General features: G+C 39.0%; 1 protein-coding gene across 1 annotated transcript in view; it reads right to left on the bottom strand.

The window, feature by feature from the left end:
* Nucleotides 1-5652: 5652 nt before the first annotated feature.
* hs6st3b (heparan sulfate 6-O-sulfotransferase 3b) overlaps nucleotides 5653-16210 on the bottom strand; it is a 59116-nt gene continuing 48558 nt past the window's right edge. Inside the window, exon 2 of the mRNA XM_054615860.1 lies at nucleotides 5653-6421. Within this exon, the coding sequence (XP_054471835.1) occupies nucleotides 5653-6421 (769 nt within the window). The remainder of the gene's footprint in view (nucleotides 6422-16210) is intronic.

The following is a 16210-nucleotide window of genomic DNA, read 5'->3' as shown; positions in this document are numbered from 1 at the left end:
AACATTATTGTCATTCTAAGATATCTCTACAGTAGATCTGATGTTGTGTGTTTTTTTTTTAACGTGTTTTATTTTGTTTTATGATGTTATTGAACAGTAAAAAGAAAAGCACATATCTTGTTTTAGTCCCCATCTCAATAAAGTGTTAAATGTAATCACTGTTGATAATTATGTTAATTCTGAATGTTTTCACATCAGTATCAGGCACCACATTTTGGTGCTGACTGTCTTCGAGGAGCAATGGTGCAGTTTTTACTTTCAAGTCATTAAACACTTTCTAAGGTTAAACATAGAAAATAATACACTCGTACCATCTGGGTGGAAATTACTTGCTGCAATCACCAGCTGAAATGCTGAGCCAGCAATACAGTTCAACGTGGAGGGAAGCAGAAGTCTCTGTATGTCAGTATACACAGCAATAATGTGAAGTGTCCCTTGGAAAACACCAAGTTAATATGGCATTGAGGCCCTTTGCTCTATAGGTGAATGGAAATGTATTTTTCTGGCAATATTCTTGCACTTCCTAATCAGATCCTTATCCTAAACTTCCTAACCAGATCAGTAATCTAATTACAATAAAATATAATTTTATTTACATTTAACGCCGCTTTTCGAGGAGCTATTTATCAAAAACATATACCCTAATTAAATAATTCAATGTTTGCTTTTCTAATGAACAGTAAATGTTTAATGTTATCGCTGTGTCTGCAGGTATCATCTTGTTATGTAAATGTCCGTTGCTTATTTGAGTTGAAATGAAATGAAATAAGAGAGAATATAAAGCCAGTTCCTGAGAAAAGCACGGGATGTGCTTATCTTTAATTAGGCCAAATAAAAAGCACCAGACACCTGCTGGCTTTAATCTCGGAAGAAATTAAAATATTCAGGTGAATCTGCTTTCAGTAATTGTGTAGCGCTGGCTATTTCTGAGACTGAACATTTGTTCTTTGTTATTCCTTCTTGATCTTTTGTAACATGAAAAGATATCAGCAAAGTAGTCTTGCAGGATGATATGTCTACATCAGAAGACAATGTTCCATATTTTTCGTTTGATAGGTTGACAGATGCTAGTAAATTACAGTCAACATAATTAAGGAATAAATCACTCAATGCAACATCACATATGGGCGAAAAATATGGTTGAACTGTATATATCTCACTCCCTACTCAATATAGGACTTACCTTAAAGATGCTTTCTTTGTTTTCTTTCTGAAACCAATTGTGAAAATCTGTTTTGGAAGAGAGAAGTTCTTGCAAAACACCCACAAACATAAATTAATAAGTGGTATATATCTATGTTTAGAATATAAAAACGACACACATTATAATGTTCTGGCCATTCGATGCATTTATTTCAGATATCTTAAGCAGAATTCACTCATATTTTTCAGGTCTGAAAAAAATGGCAGGTTAAATATTACACGCCAAAAAGCTTTTAGACTGTTCATTTCATCACAAGACTTTAAACATGTACATAGAAATTCTTACACTAAGAAAGCTCTCTTCCAGTAAAACTGAGGTGTTGGTAATACTGGTATTTTCCATCAGACAAAGCCATTCTTTAGCAACGGTTGAAATGATATATAGAAACAAATAAATACAGATAAATCAGATTCTCAGAGATATGAAGTGGCAGTACAAGTTCATTAAAATGATCCTAACAAAGAGGCATGTCACACTTTTCTGGGAATGTCCGTAAAATTTAGAGTGGCTTTTTCACCCCCATCCCTTTTATTTACACCATAGTCTGAGAGTTTTCAATTTTACAATTTCAAAATTTGTGGAAAGTCTTTTAGGACATCATTTGGTGAAAACAAATATTAGTAAGTCACACAAACAATAAGCCTTTAAATGAACAGTGTACTCATATTTTATTTATAATTATCAGCAGTTGAATTGTTTTATATATTTGCTCAATAAGCAGAGAGGCCTGACATAAAAAAGAAAAAATCATGGCACAGTGGAAACTCTGACTGGGATAAACTGTAAAAGATTTGTCCATGAGTTGACAATATCTCAGCCTTTAAATGTGAGATTTATATATACATATGTTGTTGATTATGCTAAGGCAATGGATGCACAATTAATTAAATGAATTGGTCTTCCTCTTTTTTTGGCATCTAACTCTATCAACACCATTAAATGTAGAAGCTTAATTTTCTGTGTTCAAAATGTTCAGCTCATTGATAATCGCAAGTACATTTTTCGGTTTGCATCTGTCATACTATCTGAACTATTTAAAGTTATTTGTGAATTATTTCCTCATTCAAATGAATGGACAGAATGTGGGACATGGCATGCAGACTTGGATTTAGCTGTGAAACTCTAAAATTTCTCTTCAACATCTTTACTCCTTTTCACTCTACATACATATTTTATTTCATCAAATTGTATAAAATGTGTTCTTTGAAACAAGGTAACTATCTGAGATTACAGACTTAAACAGTTAGCACTGTGGGCCTCTTAGCTCGCCACTTTCCCCACATACATCCTAATTCCCAAACTATGAACACATATTTTACAACAGCGCATAGAGCAGAGTCCACTCTCTAGAGTCTAGAGATATGACTTTCGCATTTTGATTAATAAGCTAGTGTTTGAGTGATGCCTCTCAGCTTAATCTCTATTAAATGAACTGTCTGACCCAAGAATCCCTCGGTAGTTACCATCCCCATGGCAACCGTTAATCGCAGGTGGGAACACACAGCTGAGTGAAATGTGCTAATTAGAGTTATTTTCTGATCTCTGTGGTGTCACAGTAGCTTTATTACACCTAAACACTTACATTTTAACATTTTAAACAATTTCAGTTCCTTTTGTTGTTCTGCCTCCCCGGATGAATCGCTAAAAATAAGTCTGTATATGGTATCTCACAAGAAGCTTTAAGGCAGCGCTACACGTATGTTAATGATGACATAACACACAGGAACATGATGAAAGACAAAATATGACACACATCAGCGTCTTTGCAGCCAGCAATCCCACTGCATTTTTTTCAGAAATTTGCACACACACACACACACACACACACACACACACACACACACACACACACACACACACACACACACACACACACAAATATATATGTATATATAATATAACTTGGGTATATAGCACATTGACAACAAGTGTTTCATTAGCGTTGCATTAATAGCTATACAGCACCTCTACTGCTCATGTGGAGCTCATGCCATCTGTCACCGGGGAACATTGCAATTCCTACAGCTTGTCACACAGCAGTGGTGCATGTTGGTTTATTAAAAGAAAGTTCCCAAATAAACATCCTTTTGGCATAACCATTTTCAAAAGAAATCCTCCTGCTGTAATGGCTATAGAATCAAGTGACAATACCATATCAGTTAAATAATTAACCTTTTTCCACAGCATACATTTTGACTTGTCATACAAGCACAGGTGTTACTTATATCAACAACAATAACAATAATAAAAGTAATATTACTAGGACACTGAACTCAACTGATATGGAATTCAGCCATCATTCATTTTATTATTTACACATGTGCTTTTCCTGCAATGATAGGTCGAAATGCCTTTGCTAAAAAAGGGCCAATGTAAAAACACTAAAGTAATTATCGTGCATTCACTTTTGCCTAAAGGTCCCTCAAACATATTTTCTTTATATTTTGACAGTTAAATTCTACGCTAAAATATCATTTTTCCCCCAAAACTTTGATTTTTATTTATTTAGTCATCAATATTTGATGTTATATGGCAGAATTTAGCATTACGCAGGATATATAAAATGTATTTTATATAATTGGATTATTGTTAAATATCAACATATAAGCAGCATTTTTCATGTTGCATGTATTTGCAATGTAACTAGCTGTCAAATGAATGTAGTGGAGTTTAAAGGGCCTTTACAATGTATAAAGTAGCATAAAATGGTGACAAAAAGAATCCAGAATGACCCTTTATCATTTGACATAACATCTTAGACCTGATTTCTCATCAATCTATTTCACTGCTACAAAACAAACCTGAAGAAATCAGTTACAAATATAATATAAATTAAATTTACAAAGCTGCAGCTCCTCTTGAAACACTTGGAGTTTTATCAATGTGCTGTACACCTAGTCTATGTTCTTATCCAGCCATCCACACACTCGCTGAACTCAGACTAAGTGCATCCATACAGACAAGTGCACCAATACAACTCTTGACGGCGAAAACCTGTATTCATTCAACACATTCACTGCTCGAGCTAGATGAATCATTAAAACAAGACGAGACACAGGCGATTCTTTGAAATGAAATAAAACTGTGCCCTCTGAGGTATTTTATAAGGAACTGAAATCAGAGAAGAAATTAGAAATTACTGTTAAAATAGCAGCAGCAGTACCACTTTGATAAGCAGGGATTTTGAGTGAATGACAGATAAGAGGCATAAAAAAAGCATCACTGAAGCCTATTTAAGCAGATAAAAACAAGCCCTCTTTCATCTTCATGTATACTGTGAAGCTGATTGGATTTGAGGGGCTGGAAATTATCGGGCAGAAGAAATGACAGACACGTTTTCTAACTGCTTTGAGGCTGGGGTTTGTTGGCTGGTGCACTGCTGGCATTAAAGCGCTCTCGCTGCCCACAGTGCAGTTGCCGTCGGCTCTACAAACATGTAAAAGCAGCCAGTGTGACGGGGAGGGGCGTGAGAGCTGAATGCTGATCATCTCATTCACAGTCAGGCCACACAGCAGCCACACTGACATTTCATCACCTGGACTATTTACCAACTTTTTATCTCTGCAACCCACTCCTTTAAAAATGAATTACTCACAAAATATGCTTTTCTCATCACAGAGAGCTTGCTTCCTTTTTTTTCTTGTTAAAAAATAAAAAAATGTTTTAACCTAAGTATGGGGAAAGACTGAAGTTATTTTCACAGGAGGATGCACTCTTTGTGACTGTGTGGCTTTGTGTGCACATGTTATCTTTGGGAGAGGTGTTCAAGTCTGCAAGGTATTGCATTTCAGGAAATAATATATATTGGATTGTAACCAAAATATAAGCATCAGATAGTCTTGTATAATTTGGTTTAAAACATGCATGCATACAGCATGGTCTTTAGAGAGGGTTTCATTGTCATTGAATTCAATTTGTTTCTTTAGCTTTGGCTTATAGTACATTACATCTTTTGGAAATCACTCTCCGAAAATTGCACTATAATGTTACAGTGTGACATGCAACCATCAGTTCCTCTACTACTACATCATTCAAATGGTTTTCTACCAGTTCGCTTTTGCTCTGAATGTCAAAAGGAAAAGCAAAGCTAAGGCAGTTTCTTTTGATTATTATTTTTTTCTTCTTCTTTCACCTCAATTTACTGTCTTATTCAACCAATGAGAAAAATAACCAAGGCCAAAATCGAATTACAAAAAAAAAAAGTATAAACAGCGTTTAAAGATTGAAGACACCAAAGGGCAGTCCAAGGCCGAGCTGCTGTGAGACTCACAGACTTGGCAGTTTTCAGAAAGAAACAGCAGAGCACTTGGATCACACTGAAGCCGAGAAATAGACAGATGCAGGAGACAGATTAATGGTGAGAGAGAGACGAGAGAGGATGTGTGAGAGAGAGTCAAAGGTTTAAATAAAGTCTGTGAGGAATCTCTCTCCTGCTGAAGACCAAAGCCTCACCAACGGGCCACTTGGCTCGTGTAGTCCTCAGTGGTGGTGGAGAAGTCCCCTTCACTCCCTTTCTCCAGCCCTCCTCCCCTCCTCCCGCCTCCATTTCCTCCCCCTCTGTGTTTGGGCGGCCATGGCCTGCCCTGCTCTTTTTGCTCCCGCAGCCAGCGCCTCTCCTCGCGCCTCTTCAAGCGCACCTCCTGGTGCTCCCTCTGGCGAGTGAACTGGAAGCGCTGGAGGAACAGGTCCTTGGCGTACTCGTACAACTGCACGTCCAAATAGTTGAGCTCCTCGATGCGTCTGCGCACGGGCTCGCTCAGGTCCACGTTGGCAGCTCGCGTGCTGTTGATCTGCGTGAAAGCGGAGATGAAGCGCAGGCTGAACGTCCTCTCGAACATGTACTGCGTCTTGCGTTGGAACTCAGTCAGGCCGTAGAAAGCCATGTTCTTCAGGTTGCTCATGGCGCTGCTCAAAAGGATGTGGTTGCGCTGGCTCTCGTTCATAGAGGACAGGTTGTAGCAGCCCACCAGGCTCAGGTCAGCCAGCATGCGGACCTGTCGGTTATTGGCAAGGTTGGACGGGCAGTTCATGAACTCTGTCAGGGTGACACCGGACCAGTCGTCCCCAATGTAGCAGGTGGGCAGCTCGTCCTGGGTGGGCGAGCGTCCGTCGCACATATGGAGGGCGGTCTTCCACGTGGCCCCGCGCTGGACATGTTTCCACTCGCTAAGGTAGCGGGAGACTGGGTCACGCAGCATGGTGATGTAGTAGAAGTTCCTGCAGCCAAAACAAGCACAGTTAGAGAGCTGTGAGCACATCATCATCATCATCATCATCACAGAGGGCCGCCCTGCATCGTGCTGACAGATGGTGACTTTTGTCTGCTTGTGAAACTTCAAGGTTGAATGCTAATTGGCAAACTGAAAATTCACACTAATGAGATTATTAGAGTTTCTATATGTTGCATGGAAAGTTCACCAGCAATGATTTTACAAAATTGAACTAGAAGCGTTTTTCTTTCCACAGATTTCTCCCAACCTGCCAACAAGGAGAATAATTGGGAATCAAGACTTAATGGTAATCCATGGACACACAGAAAGTGAGTCAAACTGACCCAACTAAATCCAAAACATGTCACTGTTTCAAAATAACGAGATTTCAGCCATGGTGCCTCAAATTTGTTACACTTTTAACTGATTATCCAACCAATCATTTGTCACCCAATCACGGCAGTTAAAGGAGAAAACACTAGCTGGCATTTTGGTGGTAAATGAGTGTTATTCATATTTAGACAAACTCCTGCCCTAGAGAGTGACTATGTCCTCCATCATTGCAAAAGGACAGAGTCACAGAGCGATGAAGCATTATAGATATAGAATAGATTAGAATGGATTCATATGTTTTTGGCAGTGTCAGAAGGACATTCAAAGAGAGGAGTCTAATGAATCTATTTATATGAGGGAGCAAAACCAAAAAAAAAAAAAAAAGTCAAATATTGCTGCATGAGTACAATCGCATTTGGTTATGGAGTTGGTATTTTGCTTGAGAGTGACAGCCCACACACAGGGGGTTCCATCTGCCCTTAATGCCAAGGTTGAAGACCTCCAAGGAGATCCACTCTGCTGAAGCGCAGGTATGTCAAAGTGCACTCTGATGGAAAACAAAAATTGGACAGGTGTTGGCCAGGTAAACCTTTCCTAAGGTGATGTCTTGTGAGTGCCATGTGAATATTTGATGTTGCAACCCCCTCCCCAGAGAACAGTGAAGACAGATAAAGTGGAGTGCGGCGCTGAGATTTCACACTGACTCCAAAGCTGCTCTCGGTGCTGCTTCACTTCTTTCAGAACAACAAACATCCACACTGTCTCACCCAGGAGTGAAAACTAAAAGAGCTGCACAAACAATCTGCTGTGCTTACACTTTATTGACCTTCAGGGTTGGATTCACAGCCAATGTGTTTGCTAAACTTCATGCAGGTTATCTTTAAGGGGGAATATACTGTTTGCTTGGACTCTAATGTGTTTTTTCCACAACTACTTATTATATAATTGTTCCAACCAGTTTTGCTAAATCAGCTCCAACACTGTGATTACATCATGGCCATTATTAAAGCCTGAGTCTGCTTCAGGAGTCTGTTCTGAAACAATTACACTGTTGATTTAATCGCCAACTTTTTTGATAATGGATTCATTATTTTTCCAAACATTCTCTCTTTCTAGTTTCTCCATGAGAGGATTTCCTTTTTTTCTTTTGTATATTGTTGTTAACCCAATTTCTTCAGGTTTTAGACTGTAGGTCACCTTAACTGCCAGATGATTGTGTAACAAAACCTCCTGAGAAACTGCCATTTGAAACTGTTTGGAAAAGGGCAGGTGATTGGATGAACCATTTGTCAATAAAAACTCTTGCCAAAATCAGTCAGAAGAAGAGCAAATACATCTCTCCATCGTTAAAAAGCTATATATTACGTACGTGCTCTTCTGTCATTGAAGAAATATTCTCTAGTTCTGATATAACCAATGCTATTGCAGCATCTAGGCTAACCTCAAGCCAACATTTTGGACGACACACACACACACACACACACACACACACACACACACACACACACACACACACACACACACACACACACACACACACACACACACACACACACACACACACACACACACACACACACACCTAAGCCAGTAGTTCCCCAGAGGATGCAGATTAGTCTGTGCACTGGCTTACCGGACACAAACGCATCACTTGAAGCCTGACAAGAAAAGGATTACCTTATTAAAGGTTCTCATCAGTTTCCGAATCATCAAGCTTATCAAATTCAAGCATACTGTATTTGTGTTTTATTGCTGCCATGACAGGCGATGACAGCCTGTCAATTATCAACACTTCCTTCCTGCAGAAAAAATGCTGTGTGGGGTGTAAAGTGCAAAGGGGGAACCTGTTCTCATACCAATTATGTGAACATTGAGAAAAGCTATTTTATTTATTTTCTCAAGTCAGACAACTAGGTGCAAAGTCACTCTTTGGAAGGGATGTTGAGATGAGGTATGAAAATGTACTTTAAATTCTGGCAAAGCAGGTTAAATTCCAAACTTTTGAGTTGTTGTGGGCTGTTGTGCATTCAGGCTTTTATTTGTGGCTTACTTTTTGCTTATTTAACCGTGAACCAACTTTTTTTCTAATCCCAATCAAATTTGCCCAACAGTAACCCTAAACATGATACTGGTTTAGTATCACACAAACATGGTTTGAGGTGCACACTGAATACAGGAAAATGTCTGAGTGTATTCAATTTTCATAAATAGCCACATTATTGTATCTGACTATATAAGTCACTTGAGTTTATCTGGGGAAGAGTTTCCCGAACATGGCTATACGAACGCCACCGCTGACAAAGTTACCCGACATGAGTCAGGCATGAAGCTGCGATTACAGCCCTGGTGGCAGCAGCTGCATCCTGGCACTTGCTCCTGGAGTTGGATGGCCGGAGATACATCCTCATTAGACTGTCTCTGGGACATAAACACATGCAGCAAGTGTTGTTTGAGTGCTCTCAACATCCCAACGGTCAGTTGTACACGCCATCAGTGTCAAAAAGCATCAGGATCAGTGTGTCTGCAGAGCTGTCTCGAGGAGGCCTTCCCTGAGTGATACAGATGGCTGTCGAAGGGGGTTTGGGGGGAGCTACCAGTCTTCTCTTACCTCTGGCCTGGGTTATCATCAGTACCACACTTACAGTCAGTTCACACTCGATATCAAAGGCACGGTGAAAAATGTTCACAGCTGCTTTCCAGCAGATGACAGCATGACACGTACTGTAGGAAGCAGCTAGAATTAGACATCTTAAATGTATACTGTGATGGAGCCACATCCCATCATTTCCCCAGAATATTATGTATTATGTAGTATTTAAAGAGTGTTGGAGTCAAAGGGTGAAATCTTCAGTCAGACTTTGGGGGGTTGGACCAAACCAACCCGGTTGGAAAAAAAAGAGTTACGCTTCGTAAAAGCAAAAAAACTGTTTCTCTGCATTTTCCGTATCAAGTCTTAAACAACTAGTTAAATTTTGGATGTTTCAGTAAAACAGGGCAATAAGAACCGGGTGCCACACACAATTTACGCCTGTTTAAGAATTGCCACCTGCAAGTGTGAACATTTTGAGCAAAAACACATAATAACCTGGTCAAGTAATACACAGTTCAGTGACAAAGCATCTACAGACTGAATTTTCAAAAAAGGAAACTATCTAAGATTAAACTGCACCCTGTTGAAAACAGTGTTATATATGTTATATTTAACATGCGATCAGTAATGCTGTGATTATGCATGCCACCTGGAGGATATAGAACCAAAAAACTTCAACTTGTGTGTCGTGCAAGGCTGTTGTGTTCACTGTTGCTGGTTGAGGGGAACACTGGACATGCAGCCTTTTGGAGGTAGTTGGTGAATGGTCATTACAAATATTTTGGAGTGAGAGATTTGACCCCCTGTCCCCTACTGCAATTACATGCTTGGTTGGAGTCAAAAACCCTGTTGAACTTTAGTTAATCATGGATCAATAATGGATAGGAGACAGATTGCAACCCATTCCAGCCTAGAATACTCATCTCTAACGCAGCAGCACCAGCAGAACGATATCACTTGAGCACAAACTAAACAGGGGCCATTGAGCGAAGATCGAAGAGGAACTCAGAAATGTGGATAAAAATGGAAACTACAGCAACCAATGGTGAGGGCAGCAGAGGCAAAGCTGCTGCAGACTATAATGAAGCTAAATACAGAAGGTTAGTGTCATGTTAATTGATGTAGTTCATTGATATGGAAAGAGTTTGATAAATACAGCATGTGTGAAAGCTATTTGTGCTTGATACATTTGAGACCATGAGAAAGAGATATGATATTTATTTAAACCACCAATTTCATATTTCTTAAATCTTAGCTCTGTGCTCGGCTAAACGACCTTAAGGCTACTTTGAGCAAACACCAAAACAAGACACACAGTATCAAAGACTACATAATAATTCTCAGCAGGTTTTTAATGTGCTCACACCAGAAAACTGCCAAAAAAAAGCATAGAGGGGGCTAGGCACAGCTTGAAAGCATCCAAACTAATAGATAATAATGAAACTGTTCCAAGAACACATCCGAAGACAAAAGATAACTGGAGATAGTGTTCTGAAGTCACAGATCAAATTGCATTGATTAAAAGGTGGATTGTTTTTTTAAGCCCAACCAGCTAAACCTTAGTAGTGGTTTTGTTGCCTAAACCTGACCAAGTGCTTTGTTTGAATTCATGTTGCTGGAGAGAATTTTTTTTGGCACCAACAGTCCTGACCAAGGGTCTGTATGTGACGAGTTGGGATGAGAACCTGTTGTTCATTCTCAGGGGGAAATAAATTTGTGTAAATTTCTTTACAATCAATTCAAAAGTTGTCAAGACGTTTCCCTAAAAAAAGAAAGTGGAAACCTCAAGGTTGGCTATGGAGGACAAACCAGGGATCACCAAAGTCATTACAAGTCATCTCAATGTCATGACAATCTGTCATAACGTATCGATGGACAGACCAACAGGAAGATGGACATTTCCAGGCCTGGAGCCCTGCCACTTGTATGGCTAAAAAACAACCAGCTCCCTGTGAATATTGTAACTAAAACAGCCCCTTAAACCCAAGAAGGGACGGTTTTATTCTCAGCCAATGTCAGAGCATCAGACAACTGGATTTTAATTGCCTGTAATTAACTTCAATGACACAAGTTCAGCCCCCTGCTTCTCGCTGATTGCATGCTGCTATAAGGGTCATTGTACTTTCAGCCATGGTGTTTATGAAGCAGACAAACTGAATTCACTCATCAAGACTTTCATGTGTGGGAGTTGGATATCCTTGCAGGTACTTGCGGGTGGGCTGGACAATAGGGAAAAGCACAACAATATATGTGAGCCGTGCAGAAAGTTGTTGAGAGCAAAGGCTAACACAGAGAGCGGTAAATAAGTAAAGACAGACCATGTCCCTGTACAACAATGGAACTGACTGATGTAGTGTGGTAGACACCACTGACTTCTCTGATTTATCCTCACAATGTAACAGCCTTGAGCTCTCTCCATTGCTCCCCTGCAGCCCAAAAGCATTAAGAAAAACACTTTTTAAACACCTTCTTATTGTCATTCTCTGAGGTTATTGCCTTTATATAGAAGAACCACTTTGTGATGTTATCTGGATGACAGATAACATCACAGCTACATGGTATGCTGCTTCATACTCAGTATATTCATGTGCATCTATTCAAAGAAAGCAGTAAGGACGATAAATGAGTTTATAAAATATTAAGTCTTTTTAACAAGGTTCGGTTGTTGCTGTTTCTCTCGTTATGCTAAAAGTCTTTCTACTGTCCTTACAGTATACACTGTTTTGTGTATTTCCCCAAAGGCATTTTGAGGCTCTCAGCATTATAAATACCTTTGTTCTTCTTCTTTTTAATAGAGATTTCCTTTTTTTTGTTGCCATTTTTGCGTTGTAACATGCAACAGTGGTCGCAACAGATTAAAACAAGAGATATTACAATTACGTGCCATGCGTCTTAGACCATAAGCCGCCGTAACACCCCAGGATTTTACCATTAATGCAATTAGAATCATGAAAGGCACCGAGGACAAATTATCTTAGTTGGCTTCTTCCTACGGGGGATTGAGTGCTACATGAAAACAAAATTTTCTGTGTTTTGGGTGTTACACATGACGATGGTGTTTTGTCTGTGCTCGTCTCACTGCTTTGACGAGTTCAGTCATAGATGTACATCAATCATGATTCAGCAGCATTTAAATTAAAATGTGGCGACAAATGTGGAGTTTTGCGTAAGCCTGGACCCACAGCTCTGATAGAACCAAATAGCTTTGGTATCCCGCTCATTGACGTCTGAAATAACAACTCATATTTATTTCAGCTTTGTGAAAACAGTGAACTGATCCAACCACTACCATAGTTTCCGTGTCAACCGGAGATGAAATCTCTGGAACAAATATGTAACTTTTTTGTGTGATGACAGAACAAGGGCTAAACAAAACAAAAAAAGCTCAGCAATCAGCTAACATGAACACAATGTCAGGCTAAATAAATGAGGACAAATTAAATTACAATTCAGTCTGATTATCAGGCTAGTTCTTTAGTGATAATAATAAATACCTAAGGATGTTTTTCTCCCACTCTTTAACCATTATTATTTAACTTACATTATTGCAGTATTAATTACCAAATGTTAAATATAAATACTTATGACTTGACAGCAAGTTTTCAGGGGCTTTAAAGAGAAAAACCACCCTTCAAACAAGTCCACTTTAAGTATTGCCTTTAAATAATTATTTTGGTTATTAAACTTACATTTCCAGGGCCACTTTACTGTATGGTATCTGACTAAACTAGCACAGAAGTAAGTATGTAGAATAGCAAGTATGTTATGTCGCATTGGTCACAAAATATGACTGAATGAATTATAGTTCATGCCTTCTACATTCGTTATCATCACTCAAGAGGAAAAATGAACCAAAGGTTGAGATTAATGTTTCTAGAAGCACAGAGTAAAGTACACCAGGTGAATTCCTGTAATTTTGACCCTCACTTGAATCCTGACCTTTTCTCCACTCTGCTTCTCCTCCATGTCCTACATTAGTGTTAGACATTAGTGTTCCCTCCGGTTCCATAACCTTTGCTTAAAGGTTGTCACATTAATCATGCTGCTGATTTCACTCGTCAATCTCCCTTCTCCATCTCCTGTGTTTATCTCTTGCTATGCTGTGCATCATCTCTCCTCACTGCCCTCCACTTCAGACACTGCATATAAACAACCATCTCTCTCCTTCTTCACACCTTGTTTTTTACGACCTGCTCCTCATTCAGGTGAATCATGGCAATGATGAAAGTTTATGAGAGAGGAAGGCAACATTGTGAATATCTGATTGTATCTCATCAAACAATTTCAGGCTGGTACAGTTTTGTATCCTGAGATGTGAAATCAAAGAGTGGAACATGTTGCAAGCTGCTTCTGAGGAAAACTATTTTTTTTAATTTAAAACCATGGTGACCATGAAGGGTTTTACAAAACAGGGCAGCCGAGTGCACTGAGACAGTTTATATAACTTATCAACCTTGTCTCCAAGAAAGTTCATGGCTAACATTTGGCACAAGCAACAGTAGTGCTAGATAGCTTAACCAGACCAGTGGAGATCACCTCAAATGTGTTAAAACATGATTTCATTGTATTTTTTTTGTAATCTCTTCAGATATCCGGAAAATAGTGAAGACTGCATGAGTGTGGAGTTGGCTAGGTAATGTCAGGTGATTGTAGCACGATAATGAGACGCCAATCATAGGCACTTAAGATGTTATGCTCTGTGACTCCCGTTTTGACTGGTGTTCAATTTCCTCATTAATATCTCAGTCTATCTTGTTAATGTCTTGCAAATTCAGAACTGAAAATGGGTAGTATATGAATGCATTTGTGCAGAACAGGTTAATGGTGTATTCTCGGTATGCATGCTCATGTGAATTTCTTGCAAATCCAGCATTGATGCTGAAATGGGTAGCATATGATGGCATTTCTTGCATGCTCAAACTGATAAACATATAGGCCTAATTTGGCTTTGCTGCATGGCTGTCCTGTGCATGCATGAAATGCACACATTAAAAATGAATTCATTACAACTCAAATAATGTGTCTGAACTTAAACAATACTTTATTATCTTTCTGCAGGGAGCATGCTACTTAAGGCCAAACTTGGTGATGTCCAGAAATTTGTCAGAATAACTGATAAATAAATTTGTCAGAATAACTGAACCAAGTCTGACCAAGTTCTTAGTGCAGGTAAGGACTTAACATGTGCAGTGCGTGTTCCATGTTCAATTCAGAAAAAATATTAATGAGCTGTTGATTAATGACAGTTGATATTTACGAGCTGTACAATATGAAATTTAAGCAGATAATAATGTGAAATTATGAGATCAAGTTATTGTGTCATCACAATGCTTTGTGCCTGTTTCTTAGCTTTTGCAAAGTTTGGAGTACCACCTGTAACAGAAGGTTTGAGAGTCATTGACAGTTCTGAGACAGAGGTGGATGAGGATGTTTTTGAGGATATAGTTACGGATCCCTCAACTGGGGTATTGACCATCACATATGATAAAGGTATGTTTCCAATAGAAATGGATAATTCATATTTTTACTTTTGTCATGTAAAACTTGTTCATTGGATAAATGTGAAGGGGGAATGCTTTCCCTTCTTTTTTGTTGAAGTATTGACAGAGTCAGTCTCCGTGGTGGCTTCTCCTGAGCATTCCCAACCATCATCGCTGGATTCGCTGGACTCGCTGGATACAGTCATCATTCTTGATAGCCCTTCCAGAAAACGTCAACGGCTGGATGCAGAAGCCAAGCAAGTAAGGCTTGACAGTGATGCAGAAATATGCATTCTTGCTGTACTTGTATCAGATTTGTCTTAGTTTTCTTGAAATCACTTGAACACATTGTTTGAAGTCTTTATATTACTTGTGATAACTTTCTGTTAACATATCAAGCGGAACTGTTTTTCTTTGTGTTTGAAGTTGGTAGAATCCATTCTTGCCAAGAAACCTGGTGGAGAACGTATAGTAAATGAATACACTCGAACCAAGTTCTTGACCGATGAAACCAGAAGGAAAATGGTGAACATACTGGCTGCTGACATGACTGAGAGGAATGGGTAATTTGATCATTGCCTGAAGTTGGCTCTTGTGATTTCAATGTAGTTTTCTGTTTAAATTGATATGTTTCACAAAGGGAATAATATGAAATGAAGGAACAATAAGGGAAAAAATCTTTCTATCCTGCAGTACATCACCACCCAGACAGGTGAAAGAAAAGTATGCCCGAGGAGTTGTGAGCCTATTCCCATACCTCAGTGACCCGTTCTCGAAAAATGGCTATGTGAGTTGTTTTTAGTGATAGTTTTAGTAAATGCTTGACAAAGCACGTTTTGAATTATGGGAATACTTTTTCTCAGTTTTCATTTGTGAATGATATGAGAAAGTGTTATTTATTCTAATATTTTCTTTTACTTCAAGGAGCATTATTAGGACGGTGACAGTGGCACTGGATACCTTGCCTGGAGGATTCAAACTATTCAGAGAGGCTCTGCCAAAGATAGGAGAGCATCCTTTGAAGTTACCTCTGCTAAACTATTGTGCTTGTAATGACCAAAACTGTTGAAAGAGAAGTCATTTGGTTCACACATTACTTGTCCAGTTAATAATTTGTTAACAATCTTCTGAACACATTCAGATCTGTTATGTCAGTTTGCAACTGTATGTGATTTTAATGAGATTCATTTTTTCCTCATTGTCACTTAAGAACAAGGCCCATCTGGTAAAGACCTTTCTGGAGGACCAACAGTCAGACAACAGTCCCAGTATGTTCCAGAGACCACCCTGAGTGAAGATCAGTGCAAGGAGGCGATCTCTCTCATGAAACATTCAACTGATGAAGATATGGTGAAGAAGAAAATGAAGCTGACATTTGCCTATCGCCGCAGCC

This window comes from Anoplopoma fimbria, chromosome 16 (genome assembly GCF_027596085.1).
Source record: "Anoplopoma fimbria isolate UVic2021 breed Golden Eagle Sablefish chromosome 16, Afim_UVic_2022, whole genome shotgun sequence".
NCBI classification, from domain to species: domain Eukaryota; kingdom Metazoa; phylum Chordata; class Actinopteri; order Perciformes; family Anoplopomatidae; genus Anoplopoma; species Anoplopoma fimbria.
The sequence above is the reverse complement of the archived record's forward strand: the minus strand, read 5'-3'. Positions and strand labels throughout refer to the sequence as shown.